Genomic DNA, 17,594 nt, shown 5'->3' with positions numbered 1-17,594 from the left:
TATCCACCGTGATATGCACTGACATTGTAACATTATTCACACAATATTTTCTGCAAACCAGCAGAGAGAGAGAGAGAGAGAGAGCGAGAGAGAGCGAGAGAGAGAGAGAGAGAGAGCGTTGCATTCAGCATGGATGTACTGACAGGAAGGAATGTAGCACCGAGGTTAACATTACTAAGAAGCACATTTCACAACGTGGTTCTGAATCTCTCAGGGTTCAGTAATTGATTTGGTGGCGATTTATTTGATCAGAAACCACTCGCATACATCGGGTTACCCCCCTGGCAAAAAAAATGAATGAAAGTTGGACGATGAATGAAGCTGGCGTTAATGGGTAGTGAAGGGGGAGACCTAGCTCGGGAATCGAGCGAGCGCGCACGCGCCCCACCCCCCTCAATTAAAAAAAGGAAAAAAAATCTCAAGGTGTTCTCTATAAAGCCGAAGATGGCGACAGACTGAGAAGAGGAGCATAAGGGGGATATCAGGACGATGAGCAGAAAATACAGCTTTCTGCACCAGAAACGGAAGAAAAAATAAAAGAAAACACATTTGCTCAAGGATGACAGTTTTTAAGTAAGATTTCCTCTTCATGCGTGATATGCGTTTCCTGAGTACTGGCGAAGGGGCGCTGAGGATGCTGGTAGGATTTTGCAGCATGCTAAAATTATGGGTGTATAGGGGAGATTTTGTCTGGCTGTTTTTCTTTGCAATGGATCGTTCAAAAAATTAGACGCAGAGGTGAGGAAGTGGATTGATTTTTTAATTCAACGCCGGAAAATATGCAGCCCATCATCATGTTGCAAAGGAGGTAGGTGACATTGTTTGGGGGAAAAAACTGGAGAGGAGAATAACCCACTGGAGATTGATTTTGTCTCCCCCTAAAATATGATCAGGGGTGCTTGGATGTATCGAAGGGAAGATGATGCCGTGTTGAAAATATGTTGTGCACCCAAACAAAACGACAAACCCTGCGCCGATTCCGAGAGGGCACAGAAATGGCGAATGTCTTTGGCATCCCTGTTATTTTTCACCGTCCTTCTCTCTGATCACCTCTGGTTGTGTGCTGGAGTTAAGCTTAGGTCCAAGGAGAGGAACTACCGCAAACCCTGGAGCAACGCAACTGACGGGGACCATCCAGTACAGGGCGAAAAGTGTGGTATTTTTCTAAGCAATCTGACCAAATCCGCTGCTCCAAGTCCTCATTGCACTGATGCTCAAAACAACCAACATCTGGAGTCAGCCTGCACCACCTTGCATCGGCAGAAAACGGGCCTTGGTTCCACATTTTCAACTCCATCATTATCGACACAGTTGATTTTGACTTATTTTAGGAATTTCAGCCTTTCCTTTTGTGACTCATACTCTATCTCCGACCTGCTGTTGGGGATGGCCAACCCAGACAATTTGAATTGCAGTCTTCAGAACATGATTTGGGATTTGGGTAGCGGCGCTGTGGAGGACGAGGACGTCTGCAGCACCTGCATCCAGGCATACATGAGGCTGGACCAACACGCTCAGGAAAAATATGAGGAGTTTGACTTCCTCTTTCTCAAGTATTTATCAGAGGATTATTCAGTAAGATCAAGTACAGAGGACTGTAAGGTAAGGCTTGTCTATTCACTCGTTGCTCGAATAAGACGCACGTATTGCCGCCATGTGCTGGGTTATTTCTTTAAGCATCAACTGTCTAGATAAATGAGAGGTCTTTTTGTTATTCTGTGCACTCGTGTGTTAACGTAATCTTATTTATCCAATGCTGGCGAAGGTGTTCGCTTCATGTCTTGCGGTTGTAACTTTACAGGGTCTGTCGAGACAACCAATGGTGTTTCATGACGTCATTTTAGTATTAAAGGTATCTGTTGCCTTAGCTGTGTAAAATTTGTCTGTTCGGAAATAAATGTATTTTTCTATGGCATAGATTCATTGTCTTTGTAGATGAAATGTCTCTGAGGCCGAGTCAATCATATTTTGACGCGCTTTTTCTTGCATTTAAAGCAGCCGATTATGATCCGTTATGACATGTTACAGATCAGTCATGTAGACAACTGGGGCACTTTCTGAAAGTGTCAATGTCATCTTAATAGAATTAAACTAATGCTCGCTGCTGAAGAAATTGGTATATGACATTTAAAACTGAAGTTACGTGTATCTTTTTCGAGAGCCAGTGTGTTAACAGCCAACTTGACTTCAGAGAAATATTTCGGAATGGACATTTAGGCAGATTAGTGCTTGGAACTTTGCAAAGCATTCGCGGTGCCATAATATCCAGGAAGTGCGTTAAATCTCCAATTCTCCAACACTGAGTGCAACAGAGCGCTGGTTCCCAAACTTCAATTCACCTCTCTAGATTTGTGAGTGCTCTGCTGCTCGCCTTTAGAAGCATGCACTCTGTTGTAAATTGTATGGGATGAATTTGAATTTGAAAGCACTGGTCTTCTGTCTTTGTTGAATTAAAATTTCTGCAATGGGATTTCGCTGCTCTGGGTATTTCAATGCACTGCAAGAATGCATAAATGAATAAATGGTACATTGACTAAAAAGTAGTTGATTGTATTCGAAGATTCATCTGGAGACCACCACAATGCTAACTAAGCAACTCTCATACCTCCACTTTGAAACTGGTAGTATATTGAACAGTTTGTCTCAGTGTGATATGGGCACTTTGAGGATGTTATATGCTTCTGGGTTATTGGGATTTGCATGAAAAAATAATTTTGATGTAAGGGATGACTGACATTTTGTGAAGAACAGTAAATGGTGGTATGTTATTCTTAACATAAATTGTCCTTAACCATCCCTATGAACTATAGGGATAGTCAGCTATACATAAAGTTTGTCAATATTCATGAAGTGTATCAAGTGTGATGAGCTTGATGTCATCAAAAATCCAAGTGACATCTCATTAAACATGTAAATTGTGTGTTAAGATGTGCGAAACAAGAGAAATAACCAAGTACTGTCTAAAAATGGTTACTTTGAATGTGCCTTCTGCCAATCACGAGCAACAAAAGTGTCAAAGACCTGTTCATCCCAAGCATATACAAACAAAATGTGCTATTTTCGATTAAACCAGTTGTAGTCCATGGGGGCACAGTATCATAAGGCAAAGCTTTTTTTTTGAAGCTTTCAGCTGTTTTGCTGGTGTAAGATTGCATCTCTGTCTTTATTAATGGGCCACAAGAAGGGATGGAGAACAACAGATGACAAACAGGAACATGTTTTTTGTTTGTTGCCTGGTGTATAGTGTTGTTTACCAGTGGCTAAAATCTGATTGGCAGCTGGTTATGTGCATACATTTCCTTTGGCTGTGCCTTAAGGATAAGGGGTCTTGCACAATTTAATTATGGGAAAAATGAAAACCTTTCAATTGATGACTCCTACTAGTTCATGGATTCTGTGGATGTGCCCTGGGCTGTCAGTGTCACTGAAAATAGATCAGCTAAATATAGAAGTCAATCTCCCTCTATTATCACTGCCAAGATGTTGTCAGGAGCATTATCAAAACAGAAAAAGTGTGAAAATGTGTTTGATAAAAGAGATTCATCATATGCAGCATTGTTTCTTAGAAGATTATATCTGTGATGAAGGAGGCCTACAAATTCATGAAATTGTGGGTATCACCAGAATCACACAATCAACACCTCCAACTGTACTATTGAAGGTACATCAGCAATTTGCAGTATTTACTGCGTCTAATTCACATTTCTCATTTAAAAAATCCCTTTCTCTTCCACAGATTGGCAGGGCTTCCCTTATAAACCTAATGAGCCTTTGATGCAGTCTCTCCCAAGCAGGTCACGTGTCTTCCCGTGGACTTGTGAGGAAAGGCAAGATTTCACGTTGGTTGTTTTAAGTCTCATGTCAGCTCTGGCATCTCGCCACGAACGTCAGGCACTGGTGATGTCACCTTTTCGGAAGCTCGTCAAGGCTATCTGGCATATCCTTTGATGTTCCACTTCCAAAGGAAGCCCTCTCTGGCAACGAAGCATTTACAGCTCATTAAGGAGCCTGCGGTTGTGGACTTGAGCTGAACTCTGCAGCCCTACGTGGTCGTTAGCAGTGCTATCAAGTTTCAGGTGCTGTTCTGTATCTTTAATGAGAGCTTAAGCAGCCAAGCGGCATTGCTGCTTCAAGCTTTTAAGTCCTGGGGTATTATACCCGGGCAGAGAAAAGGTGTGACACACAGTGACCTAGGAAGATGACAGGTACAATAATGGTTAAATAATGCCGACTTCTTCCCACTCCCTCGTGTCTGAAGATGGGGTGTAATCGCAACATAACTGTTGTTTCAGCTGCTAATATGGCTTTGCGGACTGGAGAATAACGATCATCTTCAGGTTAGTTTATCTGACAAAAATGAATAAAACAAAACGGAGGAAATGCAAGAACCATTGTACAAGTCATATCTGTGGTTTGCCAATAAAATGTGTTTACTGTCCATTAGAAGGATGCATGTACTGAATTGATAGTGTAGAATGTGATACCATTTTTCACACTCAACTGAAAAGCAGACCATGCAAATGCAACACTAATAAGCCATTCCAGACCCTAAGTACATGAGGCAATGTTCTAAATGTTCATCACGCAGTGTCGTATGTGCAAGTTTCCTGCTGTTTTCGGGGATCACAGACCAGCTTGCGAATACGAAATGAAATGAGCTGTTTGAACAGGAGGAAATGGTCTGCTGTCAGTATGGTGGTTTGCAGCCAAATGTGTAGCTGAGGTGTAATCTCAAAATGCATAATACAGGACTAGTGAGCTGTGATATTGATAAAAATCATTGTAATTTTTTAAAGTCACTTATTGGATCCATATATCCATCTAACCAGCTATGTGAATTATGATAATAAAAACTGCAATATGTGGATGTTTTAAGGTATGTTTTTTTTTTTTTTTTTAAGCGTATTATCAGAAAGTTTAATTTGGATACAAAGCGGCACAGAACAAATGGTCACTGAGTGGTTTAGTGCCTCTTCATTACTTTGGCAGGACCTAGACAGCGGGATAATGCACAGGCATGCAGCGAAGATCTGCCGCGATGCACAGTTTGATTTGGGATTGATACAGGCTGCCCTCCTGAATCAGTGTGAATCAGCATGGGGACTGGGCCACTGAACTCAGCTGCTCTTCTCATGGTGTCCAGGCCAAGGATTAGCTGTCATATTTCCCAGATCAGTTCGCTAATCTAGAGCCGCAGATGCAATGCTATAGACAAAAGTCAGACTGGACTGTTAAGCTTATGGGCGATCATCGAAATTAATTTAAGATTTTAAGAAAAGCAAAAACTAACTAAAGCCAATTGAGGATACAGTATTTTACCTTGTAAAAAAAATAAAATAAAAAATAAAATCCAGTTATTACATTTTGTTTGCTAAGGGTTATTAGACTCTGTATCTGTTCAAACACAACCTTCCTTGTGCCCTTGTCTTCTTATGATACAGAAGGGGTTAACTGGTGCCAGGGCTGCATAAATTTAAATTAAATCGTTTAAGCTGAGCTTACAAAGTAATGTCTGCCTGCTAGTTGGTAGTTAGGGATACATCCACAATGGGAATTGAGAGGTGATAACCCATAACAAGCTAATTTAATATCATTAATGTTAAGTTACATTGGCCGTGGGTATGAGTGTATGAGTGAATGGTGTGTTCACTCATACACTCATTCCTCACAAACTAAGACACTAATACTCGAGGGGAAGTCTTTCCTCTCTTCTCCTTTCTTTATCTTTTCTCCTCTATCCCTTCCTTGTTTTCTTGTGACATGTTCAGAAGAAAGAAAGAAAGAAAATGAGTGAGCTAAGAGAATTAGGAAACACAGCCTGTAAGGTTTGTTAAAACATTGTGCAGCTAGAGAAGAGGAAGAACAGCCCTGGAAAAAGAAAAAATCTGAGTGGGAAGCAGAAGTACATAAAGGAAATTTGAACCATAACAGAGGGCAACAGAGAAATGGGGAGGAGAGGTCAAACCAAGAAGTGGAATCCTCTGTTAGCTGAAGAAGATATCCAGCCAAGACAAGCATTATATGTGACCGGCATATGGAATAACCCTACCGTAGAAGAGGAACTACCATTTAATGTGTAAAATGAGAAATATGTTTTGTTTTGCTAGGAACAAGTAGGAAAGTGAAACACTTGAGTGAGAGGTCAATAGAGTGTGAAAAAGTGTCCCTTCTACTTGAAGGAATCGGAAAGTAAATGTCAGACTAAAATCCTGAAGCCTAGTTAAAGCGGAAAAGGGAGACGAATCATGATTTTTGAGCAGACATTGCAACAGCTGCCTCAGCAATTGCCTTCATCAGTATCCGGAATCTCCCATAGCAGTTCATTCTTCATGTGCTGTTGCTTGGGGCAATAAAGTTTTGTCTTGCGTGCATGGGTTGCACACGTATAGTTATGAACAGAACAGGAATAAATATGGATCAGTGTTTTCTTTTTTTTTTTTAAAGGAGCATTCTGCTTTTCGTTCTGCAAAGTATTTTCTATTACACTCACTTATGATCAGCCAAGATAATTATGCAAAATAGCAGGTCAAAATGGATTAAGGGAGAGAATGGACTAAGAGAATGTCCGAAGAGAGAAAAGGAATTTGCTGTCCCTAAATGGTGTCCACAGCATTAACGCTATGTGTTTTTAATAATCTGGCTTGGAACGGCTCTGAATGGTAATGTGAACACGCAGCTCAAGTGACCAGTAATCAAGTGTACTTTTTCCATGATACAGGTCCAGTTTTGTCCTCTGACAAAAAGCACAAATTCATGTTGAGATTGTTTGTGATTAAAAGTAAAGCTACTCAGGTAAATTATATTTGTAACCGAACCACCTATTATTTTACTCATTCTGCAAGGCCAAGAGCCCCTTTACCAACAAGATTAATTGTGGGGCTGAATTATCATTTTGTTGGTGTGCAGACAGTAAACAAACCTAAGATGCAAGTTGTTGTTTACTGTGGTATATCAATGCAGCTCGTACTATGCAATTTCCCAACATTAACAGTAATATATTAATTTACTCAAATATTTAAGTGTACTATATGTGAAATTAAACTTGTGAACTTAAACTTCAGACTGTACTTTACTGCAGAGGGAATTACCTCTAATTAGATTTGAAGTTCATCCCTCACTGTACATGGGTGGTACCCTTGTACATTGTTGGTGGGCACACCTTGTGCATTGTTGGCAGGAACTAGTGTATTGGTAACCAAAGAAAACCTCACCAATCTAATTCTGCTATAGCACTTGTGGGAGGAGGCGGTGTAGTATAATGGCTAGAGAACTGGGCTTGTGGGCTCAATTCCCAAATGAGGCACTGCCGTTGCAACTTTGAGCAAGGTCCTTGAGCAGAATAGCTTTAGTAAATATCCAGCTGTATAAATGGATTATATGAAATGAATACAAACTCTGTAAGTAGCTCTGGATAAGTGTCTTGCCTTATTTTAAATGTAAAATACCAGTTGTGTCTTCCATTTGATGTTCTGCTGTGGACTACTGATCGTAGTCAGCTTATGATACAGTTGAGACCATACCAATCTGTGCTTTGTGAAAATCACAGTACAGTCACAGGGCTGTGTGCAGACTGTATGGGTATATATACAAGCCACATTGTTCACATGGCATACATCAAATAAAGTAGTGCTGTCCGTATTGTAATTGCACACATACTACATTAGCTTTAGAAACACTTTGCGTATGCACCCACAGTCCTTGTTCCAGTAGGGATTCATCTAAATTGAAAAGTCAATATAAGACATGGTAATGCTTCATCCCATATGTCTCAAAGACAGTGATACAAGCAAATAGTAGAACTAGAGTAATCATTGGTGAGAAAGTCAAATTGCATAAGAGTAGTTTGAAGAAATAGCCTATCTCTAGTTATTGCAACAACAACAACAATGACACCGAGGCAGGAAACCGTGTTTCTGGCTGAAGATGTTCTTTTCATCGTAGGTAAGCATGTGTCCTGCTCTGTATTCAAATAGGCATTGTTATCAGCACACTGTTTAGCACAAAAGAAAAAACAAATGCAGTTTTTCAGTCATTTACGTTATTCAGTTATCTTCATCATTGAAGACGATGATTAGTTAATTGGTTGAATCAGGTGTCCTAATGCTGGGATGCAACAAATACCTCCATCCACCCCTGCCATTTTTCAGTTATTTAAGGAAACAAAATTCCCCATAAACATAAAGGGGAGGGCCCAAGCAATAAATAAATAAATAAATTAGAAGAACGTGTACTTAAGTATATAAAAAATAAAATTCATGTATACAAAACTGTTGATAAGTTGTACTCCAGTGTTCTTAGGATAAATGTACTAAATTACATGTACTTATAGTGGCATTTGAGTGTACTTGAGTGTATAAAAAGTATACTTCATTTTCATCCCTGGATAGCATGTACTGTATATAGTAAAAGTAGCAGTATGAAATTGTGATTTGGTAAAGTATGTCCATTAGTTGACTCTTAAAGCACTGGTGGTGGTATGCACTTTCCCATTATGGTCTGTCAATTTACATGAGAATTCATGTTTATGTAATGGTTAGGAAGATGGTGTTTAGATACTCATTGCTGAAGGCATTATGTTCTTTTTTTATGTCAATTTCTGAGTAAAATTTTTATTAAGTCAATTTCTGAGTGCAATGTGAATAATTAAAAAATACTAATATTTAAAAGGCAAAATAATTGCCTTTTAAATATCAGTACAACCAGTTTGAATGCTCCATAGATCTCAAGCAGTTAAATGCTTCTGTATCTCTTGACAGTTGCTGGAAGGGATTAAGGAAATTAACCCTGTTGAACGCATGGTTGAATGGAATATATTTGAAATTGTCTTGTCCAAGAAGTGGCAGGACCAAACAAGGCTCATCTCTTCTTTAAATATTGTTCAGCATTATCATTATGATTAAAGAGTTGATTTGGACAAAGCCTTTCTAAATCAGCAAAAATGTGATAAATGTATAGGTAGGGCGTCCTCACTTGCATCTTGTGCACAAATGATAAAAATGAAAGCATCATAGACGAAGGAGGCTCAGGGACCGAAAGCTAAAGTCAAACGAACTCCTGATCCCACACAGCTGTTGTCTTCCAGAGAGCACCAATAGGATTTTGAGGCCTCACAGTTTAGTTCTTCAGTTCAGATTGATGACATCCCAGACTGTACTCCTTGCTGAACGGCAAACTAGGCTTTGCTTTGCTTTGCGGGCTTTAAACGCATGGGAAATTAGTTTTTTTTCCCAAGAGTTTCCAGTTGAGATGTGTGTAGCCGTGCCCGTTCACACACAGCTTTCCGCTTGCGCCGGCGTGCTCAGGCGCCTCGAGAGCCGATGCCTTTCCCTTCCTGTTGTTCGCAGGGACTCCTGGTGTTACGGCAAATTAGTTTTCCCTGGTGTGGGTGGCTAGCGGGCATAGCAGGACCGCAGAATGCGTGCTCCCTGACACCAGTGCAAATTGCTCTGGGGTTTTTTTTTTTGAAGGAATTCGGAGGCCTGGGGTGCTTTTACACAAGGCTCCAGACCCAGCGCCAGGATCAGCGGCCTTAGCAGATCAAACCAAGACGAGCACGGAAGCTCGGTTTCCCTAGCACCGTTTGAGTTGTTTTTACATGACAAAGGAGCTTCTTGTAAAATAGCCTTTTTACCGCAGCGTGCGGTCAGCCAGCAGTTCATCTGTAGACCTCACTGCAGGTTGACAGAATCTGAATGGAAATAGCTTGCTACTTGTAATTTAACATCCTGCTAGGCACTTGTAAAATTATCATTACAATGCGGCTTCGGATTCTTGCATTGCTGTGTCCAAATACTAATAATGAGATCAAGGAACAGGATCATTGGACATTTCCTTATCAAGCAGTGATTTTCAATCATTGCAATTAACTTAAAGAAATGGAAAATATGTGTCAAAAAAGTGATGCTTTCTGATTGTGAACAACTTTTACACACCAGTGCCTACCAAACAGTTATAGAATATTTGGAAACAAGTGAAAATAAAGACATTTTGGAAGCTTGAGTAATTATTTTGGAAAACCTGAACACAATTGTCATTATTATCATTGAAACCAGGAACGAGTGACGGCAAAAAGAGACTTTTATATTGATGGAATGACAAAATGTATAGCCTTTAGCACATGGTATACTGTAGTATTTCTATTATATGGGTTTAAGGCCAATGTATCTGAAGTATTTATAATTATTTATAATAAATATCTTTGTCTTTGCATTGTTTGGCTATGCTTTTCATGCAGGAACTTGCTGCGTGTGGTGTTTGTATCTTTATCATTCTTATGTTAAGTTTCTTCCACCCAGCATTTATGTTTAAATCAAAAACTTTTTAATAAAAGTTAATATTAAAGTTATATCATGTTATTATGATATCAATGGCTTCAATCAGGAGTGTCTCATTGTATCTGAAAAGGGCAAGTGTGGGTGCAGGTTTTTGTTATAGCCCAGCCCTGACATTGATTTGTTTTATCAATTTATCATTGAAAATGATGATTAGTTCATTTGTTTACAACAAAAACCTGCACCCATACCTGCCATTTTTGATTAGACACCCCAGGCTTGGATCTACCACAATAGCTGATTATGTCTATCGCCACCCATAGCATGTCACAAGATATTCTTTGCAGTTGTTCCAAAAGCACAGTCATTCAAGTGCCTGACAAAAGTGAACTCTTTCCTGTATTCCTGATAATCAACAAATATGAATTTTTTTTAACTGGTTTAGAAAGTTTGGAAAATTATTTTAAAATGGAAAAATAAATGTCTTGTATAATATTGATCATTTTGACAGAATGTGCTCTACAATTATGGTGTCTATAGCACCTGATGACCCTTCCTCTATATAGTGTTATTGATCTATCTAGGTTACTGGACCAGCATTAAAAAAAAAAAAAAAAAGCTTTCCCCAATGACAGTAATTTCATGACCACAAATGGAGACTGTAATAACAATGCTCGAATGGAGTGGGATTTCTGGAAAAGTGCACTGACCATTAATCAAATTGCATTTCCTCCCAACGACGGTTGTAACCATCAGCTCTTAAACCCCCGACCTCCTCACCCACCCACCCCTTGGATCCCGCAAGGGCAAATTATGCACGTACACAAAAGAAAATCTCAACACGATCGCTCCAGGGGGACTGAAAGGCGGCCTCAGACAATGGCCTCAGTCATTATGTCATAAAGCCACAGTGACCTAGCAAACAAGATGGCTGGAACACTGGCAGTCCTCACAATGTAATTCAGGAGGAGCAGCTTGTAAATCCAAACTCCCTCCAGCAAAATCAAAAAGTCCAAATCGGGGCAATGATGCCAAATAATATGCAAAAATGTTTATATTTCAAGTTTAATCAATCAGACAAATCAATATAAAGAAAAAAATGACAAAGGTGAAGGGACTGTCTGCTTATGATATTGCATAACCGCTGAAATGTGGCTACAGGTTAGGTAGGGAATTAGTTTTTTCCTCCCTGAAGACATTAGTTCCCACATGAGTATAAAATGCTTATGTATACCTGAAACTATCGGAAATAGGTGCTATGTTGCATGGTACTATTTTATGTGTGTTCGTGTGTGCATGTGTGCGTGTGTGTGTGCATATAAAGGGTGAACACAGTATGATCACATGTAAATATTTGCAAAACCATTCAGTGTGATTGTACATTTCTTGGCTGGTGCAGGCACAAGGATTCTAGGCCAGTTCCTGATATTTACAGTGGAAATTATTACAATGAAATTAAACACAGTGAACATTTGTGGATTCAAAAAAAAAAACACACTGGCTGCTTCTACTACTCACTGTACAGTGTAAACCATAGTATTAATATTTGCAGGATCAGAGCCAACAGTGTCGCTTTAAATATAAATTCTGCCGTCAAAGCCCATTAGTTTCCACACATCCTTTCTCATTTACTTTGGATATACCTTTTTATGGGCCAAAGAGGGCTTGTGTTCGTCTGTGTGGCTAAAAGGTGGAGACAGATTGGAGATGACAGTCCATGCAGGCAATATTTTATTCCTTTGTCAACAACTCTTGAGTCAGGCAAGGGGGAGGCAGTGAGGTTATTTCAGATTAAACTCTTCAGGCCCTCTACCAAAAATGTTCAAAGACTGTGCCCACTCGGTATACATCCACTGCTTTTCCTGAGGATAAACTGCTGCCCTTCTCCTCCTTCTTCACTGGCTTTTTATTAAGCTTTGTCTTTATTAGCCACTAGAAGCTTTTAAGTATGAGACCTTTGGAGAAAGCTTATATTTTCAATACCATGCTCAGTATCATTGGTTTAGATGTGAAACCTGGATTGAATGTAGAAAGGTGCTGCAGTACATAAAGTACAAAAATTAAGGACTGCATTACATCAGCATGGGCTTTCCAGCTATGAACTTGTGGGGAATTGTGATTTTTTGTTCTTGTTAACCCTGTATTAAAAGTAAACTGAGATGCCAGGTGTGCAATACACGTATGCAGTACACCTTGGAGGAGCATGCCCCTTACCAATACAGCACAGAGAGTTTGGCACTCAGGGTTTCCTACATAAATAACCAAAATGACCACAGAATCTCAATCTTTACAATCAAATACGTATCTTCAGTCTTGAACCCTGCCCACTCATCCTGAGTGCCCACCTAATGTATCTAGCTGGATAGCTTGAAGTAACTTTAGTACCATCAAATGAGCAACTGTGAGTGACAGTAAGTTTTTAAAAAATACAAAAAAAGATGCAATTTGAAATACCATATAATATCAGTTACTGACAGTATCCTTTTGATTTGTGAAGAAGGCAGTACCTGTCATTTATGTGCTTGTGGTTTTGTAGGAATTTGTACTAATTTCTTGAGTGTCAATATTTTAATTTTTAACAGTATTGTCAGCAGCAGCATCTCTGTGTGAAAAATATTTTGTATTCAGTTTCAAACCAGGGCATGTAGTAATCACCATTTTTATGCTTTTGTATATTTTTTTCTTTTTAAATGGATGATGAAATCCACAGTTAAACAAACGCATTGTGGAGCTGGATGAAAACAGTCGCACGACTGGTGTTCAGTTGGAGCGTGCGATAATCATTTAGGTTGAGTGTTGGGAAAGAAGCTCAAAATGAATGCAACACAAACACAACTGTTGTTGCCAAGGGGAACAATTGAGTGAATGTGACATGTAGTGCTTTATTTTTTTCAGAGGGAAAGAACCTTTGAGGAAGGATGTGAAAGGTGAGGACACAAGCACCACAAGTCAATCGGGGGTATAGCTCAGCTGGCACGCTGTGTACTAGAATATCAATGTGGCTCTGCTTAGTATTCCTGTAACATCCACAACAGGAAATGGAACATTGCTCCGCCTCCCAGCGTAGACCATTGGCTGGTGGGGCTTTGTGTCACCTGGCCAATGGATATGAGTGAAGCTTTGCCCTGCCTCTCGTTTCAGAGTGTCCTGTCATTCAGTAGCCATTAGGATGCTATACATGTTTGGAGGTAGGTGGGATACCTCAGCTGTCAACTGAAGGACAGTGACTAAGGGGGGGAAAAACAAACATTCTGAAGTATATGTAAAGATACTGTTACTAGAGTGTCTTTAGCCAGAACCTTTGCAGTGTTTAACTCTAGTGAATGTCTTTTTATGTTTAAGGGCAGTGATGGCTTATTTCTCTTGCAGTGAACTTTTGGGCACTGCATGACTCAAATACTTCTCTGGCAGTGGTAGAGGGATTTCAGTCAACAGCCCTAAGGAATCCTTAATTAAAACTGCTTCTGCCTACATTGTGCATTATTGTATTTACTCATTTACTCTTTAGAAACAAAAGCCACAAAAAGCTATTTCACAATGAGCAGGTTTACATTGGAATTGCAAATGCTATTGAAATGGGGCAGTAAATCCATAAATAATTACAAGTGATCCAAGAATTCCATAATGTTTCTCAACACATGGGATGTGTGAGTAACAGCACACCGCAGGGAGTCTTGTGATTTCAAAGAGGGGTGAGTTGGGTGTTTACCAATACTTATGTGCAGCCAGATCAAAGATAATATTGAAAAGATGATATTGAAAGCAAGAAATCTGCTCATGCCCCTGGATTTTTTTATTTATTTTTATTTCTGACCCACTGTTTCTTTGTCCTCATCTTCAGTTCTACCTTAGTGAAAGCAATATGATTCCCACTATGCAGAGGATAGATATCTATAGATAGAGCAAGTGAATAGTCATTGTTCCTTTCTTTTACTGGGGGTCACAAGCATTTGAAATGTGAAAAGAATCAAATCTTCAAAGGGCACTTATGGGAAAACTCACGAGAGCTTAATGAAAAAATAAATCTACTTGCATTACATTTGAAAGATTTAAGGAAATCATTCCTCAATGGTCCCACTTGAAACCTAGAATGCTACAGCAAACAGGTGAAGAATTTTTCTTTTTGCAACTTCTCTCTCTCTCTCTCTCTCCCTCACATTCCCAAACAAATGTAAAAAAAAAAAAATAATAATAAAAAAACTATGGCAGATTTTCTTGGCTTAATGAACATGCCCAGTATGTTCTGAACCTATGACACTAATCTCTAAAACATTAAAAGCAGTACTTGCATATGTAAGTTTTACCCCCAGGAAACCGATTTCCAGAATATTTATTGTGCATCCAGTGACTCTATATAAAGCACTGGCCAAAGGTATTTGGCCACATGTGTTTTTTTTTTTTTTTTTTAATTTAAAAAAGCCTTAGGTAAAAAATAATTCAGTTAATATTTGCACATGTATTGAATAACAAACCAAAGTATGAACATTCTTTCAATTTCTATCTACAAAACAAAAAAACACAGAAGAGTTTTACTTAAAAATAATCTTTGATGCGGCTTTGCTCAAAATTGCCTCCTTTGGCTTTACTTACAATTAAATTATTGAAATTCTATCCAAATGTTTTGCAAATGGGCGGTGGGAGGGAGATGGAGGGGTAAATATATTGACTTAAATCTTACCTACCTTAAGTTTTTTTAAAACCACAGGTAGCCTAATACCATTGGCTTGTAGTGTAAGTAAAATAGGCACTAAAGCTGCAAGAAATAAGGCTAAGAAGAAGGTGTTGGGCTTAGATGTCTGGGGCCAGGTAAATGTATTGCTGCAAGGTTATTCCCTTCTTCCCTGTAAGAAGTTTATGATTTCCAGGTGTAGTGTTCAGTACACACTCCGAAGGGTCCAGTTGATGGGCATCTAGCAAAATTAATTGTTGTAAAATTGCACAACTACAGAAAGAACTTGATGCAGCTAGAGAGAAACCAGTTTCCCTGACTACAGTGAAGCAGCAACTATGATTTACTGGTCTAAAAGGATGTGCATCTGCCTTTTCCTAATCCTGTTGGTCCAGTGTTAATGGTGCTTGGGCCATTGGAGTATTTGTTTCTTGTAAATAGCACATATAAAGGGCTTTTTCGCAGATATGTCCTTTTAGACCAGCAGGTCATAGTTGCCGTTTCACTGTAGTTCAGGGAACTGGTTTCTTTCTAGTAGCATTGAATTCATCCTGTAGTTGTGATACAGTTTCATGACTGTTTTTCTTGCTAGACAACACAAGATATTTGTCTTCTGCCTCTTGGTCTTCCTGGTCTTCTCCTGTAAACATTACTGCCCATCAGCTGGACCCCTCTGAGTGTGTACTGAACACCGCACCTGGAAATCTTAAGGTCCTCTGCAATTTCTCACTGTGAATAACCATGTTTACTTGGCCCGCACGTTTAAGCCTAATTCCTCCTCCTTCACCTTATTTCTTGCAACTTTATTGCTTATTTTACTTGCGCTACAGGCTGACAGGGTTTTTTTTTTTCTTTTTTTTTTTTTTTTTTAAACTTAAGGTAGATAAGATTTCACTCAATTTAATTACCCCTCTGCCTCCCAAAATCATTGGATAGACAATTAAAGCCCAAGGAGGCTATCCTGAGGAAAGTCTATGATTAACTCTAAGATTACTTTTATGGGGACATAACACTCATCTTTTTGTGTTATTGATGGTAGAAATTGAAATTGATTGGTTTGTTATTCAATAAATGTGTATGGATTCACTGGATCTAAAGTTTTCTTTTCTTTTTTTTTGTTTAAAGGTGACCTTATACTTTTGGCCTGTACTGTTTGTACACATACACATCCATAATTTAATATCACATTTGCGAGGTCACTGAACAATCCAGTCAGTTCACACTCTTCTGATGACTTAATGTGCTGAATGTTGTACTCTGCATGCTTTGCAAGGTTTACTTGTTCTCGTTGCTACAGTATGTCATACAAGAGACACCAATGAGTGGGAAGACTGATGAATACAACTTTATTGTACTAGGTGCCTGGAAAGTTTGACTCTCTGATGCGAAATTACACAATGTGAAGGCCAAAGGTTCATTTTCTATTCTAAAGCAATAGCTACTTCTGACAAATATTTGGAGGTGGAAAATCATGGCAACTAACCAATGACTTGTAAAGTAATACTGGCTGTAATTTGCTAGAACCACTCAAATTTCACACAGCCATAAATTCCCTTACTCCGTGCCACACTCTCTCCCCAAAGCTTCTGTTTCAGATTAGGTGTCTGTGAACCTGCCCTAAGCGCATTCATATTGATTCTTCATTCCTGCTCATAACAGCCAGTGTCCCCAGAGCCCCATCCATTTAACTAATAGAATAAATGTGCTATGATAAACCCCACAAAAGTTGTTTAAAAAAAAAAAAAAATCTAATTGTATTTGATAGTGTTCCTTTGTAATGAATTGCCATAAAGGTTTTAACGTGATACAGAGGTCCCAGGGCAAGAGAATTGAATTGCAAGATCGAATTAGGCTTTATATGTCTTATCATTATTAGTCCCAGTAGTACTGGTGATTGTAATTATGTGCAAAGGCAGCAGTAGTACCAATGGGAGTAGAACTAGTACTATTCCTACAAGACGGTGGAGTGTCATTGGATAGTTGTCCTCAGTGAACAGTAGCAGTAGCATTGGTAGAAAGCTTGGAAGTATTAACAGGTGCAGCAGTAAGAAAGTTTGTTGAAGCAACACAAGGATGGCTTATTAAAGCAGGCTGTTCCTGAGAGCTGTAAGAACGCAGGGATCATTACAGCCTTGGAGGACCTCAACCTGATGAGTGATTGGGGCCTTGCCACAGCATCTGCTTGACACCGAGATGAAACGATCCAATCATCTGTGTAATGTGGACCCCTCTTTTTCCAAGATGTCAATTTAATAAATGCATTTAGGGATGAAAGCAGCAGCACTGGGGACAAACTACTCCCGCAATAACAAGAACAGAGAGACCGTTATAAAATGATAAATTGTGTGGTATTCTATTGCTAATCCACAAATGTCAGTAAAGCTTGTACATTTGTATTCATAGTATGACAATTACCTTGTGGAGGGGAACGTGCATGGATAAAGTTTCATTGTCTCAACAAAATTTACAACACTTGAGCATGAAAATCTGCTTCCTTCTGAAAATATGGTGTTCTTTTTTTAAAAAGAGAGTAATTAGGGCAATCAGATTTATTTTCAGAAGCTAAATCTTGCCTTGAACCAGTTTCAGTAATTAGCTGGGATAACGTTTTTAAATGTTTGCGGCCTGCTAAAGGAGCTGCAGCAAAAAGTAAA

General features: G+C 39.2%; 1 protein-coding gene across 6 annotated transcripts in view; it reads left to right on the top strand.

Moving 5' to 3' along the window:
* Nucleotides 1–417: 417 nt before the first annotated feature.
* The window catches only part of LOC135262957 (NALCN channel auxiliary factor 2-like), a 109,603-nt gene continuing 92,426 nt past the window's right edge, over nucleotides 418–17,594 (top strand). The window contains exons 1-3 of one of the 6 annotated variants that reach the window (XR_010332358.1): nucleotides 1,463–1,602; nucleotides 13,167–13,198; nucleotides 13,413–14,310. Coding sequence is in view for 1 of the 6 variants with exons in the window: in XM_064350429.1 (XP_064206499.1) it covers nucleotides 886–1,602 (717 nt within the window). In the remaining 5 variants the exon portion in view is untranslated. Of the gene's footprint in view, nucleotides 1,603–13,166; nucleotides 14,311–17,594 lie in introns of those variants that run through there. The other 5 variants (XR_010332356.1, XR_010332355.1, XR_010332357.1 and 2 more) reach the window with 5 other exon arrangements.

This window comes from Anguilla rostrata, chromosome 9 (assembly GCF_018555375.3).
Source record: "Anguilla rostrata isolate EN2019 chromosome 9, ASM1855537v3, whole genome shotgun sequence".
In the NCBI taxonomy this organism is placed as follows: Eukaryota; Metazoa; Chordata; class Actinopteri; order Anguilliformes; family Anguillidae; genus Anguilla; species Anguilla rostrata.
The sequence above is the reverse complement of the archived record's forward strand: the minus strand, read 5'-3'. Positions and strand labels throughout refer to the sequence as shown.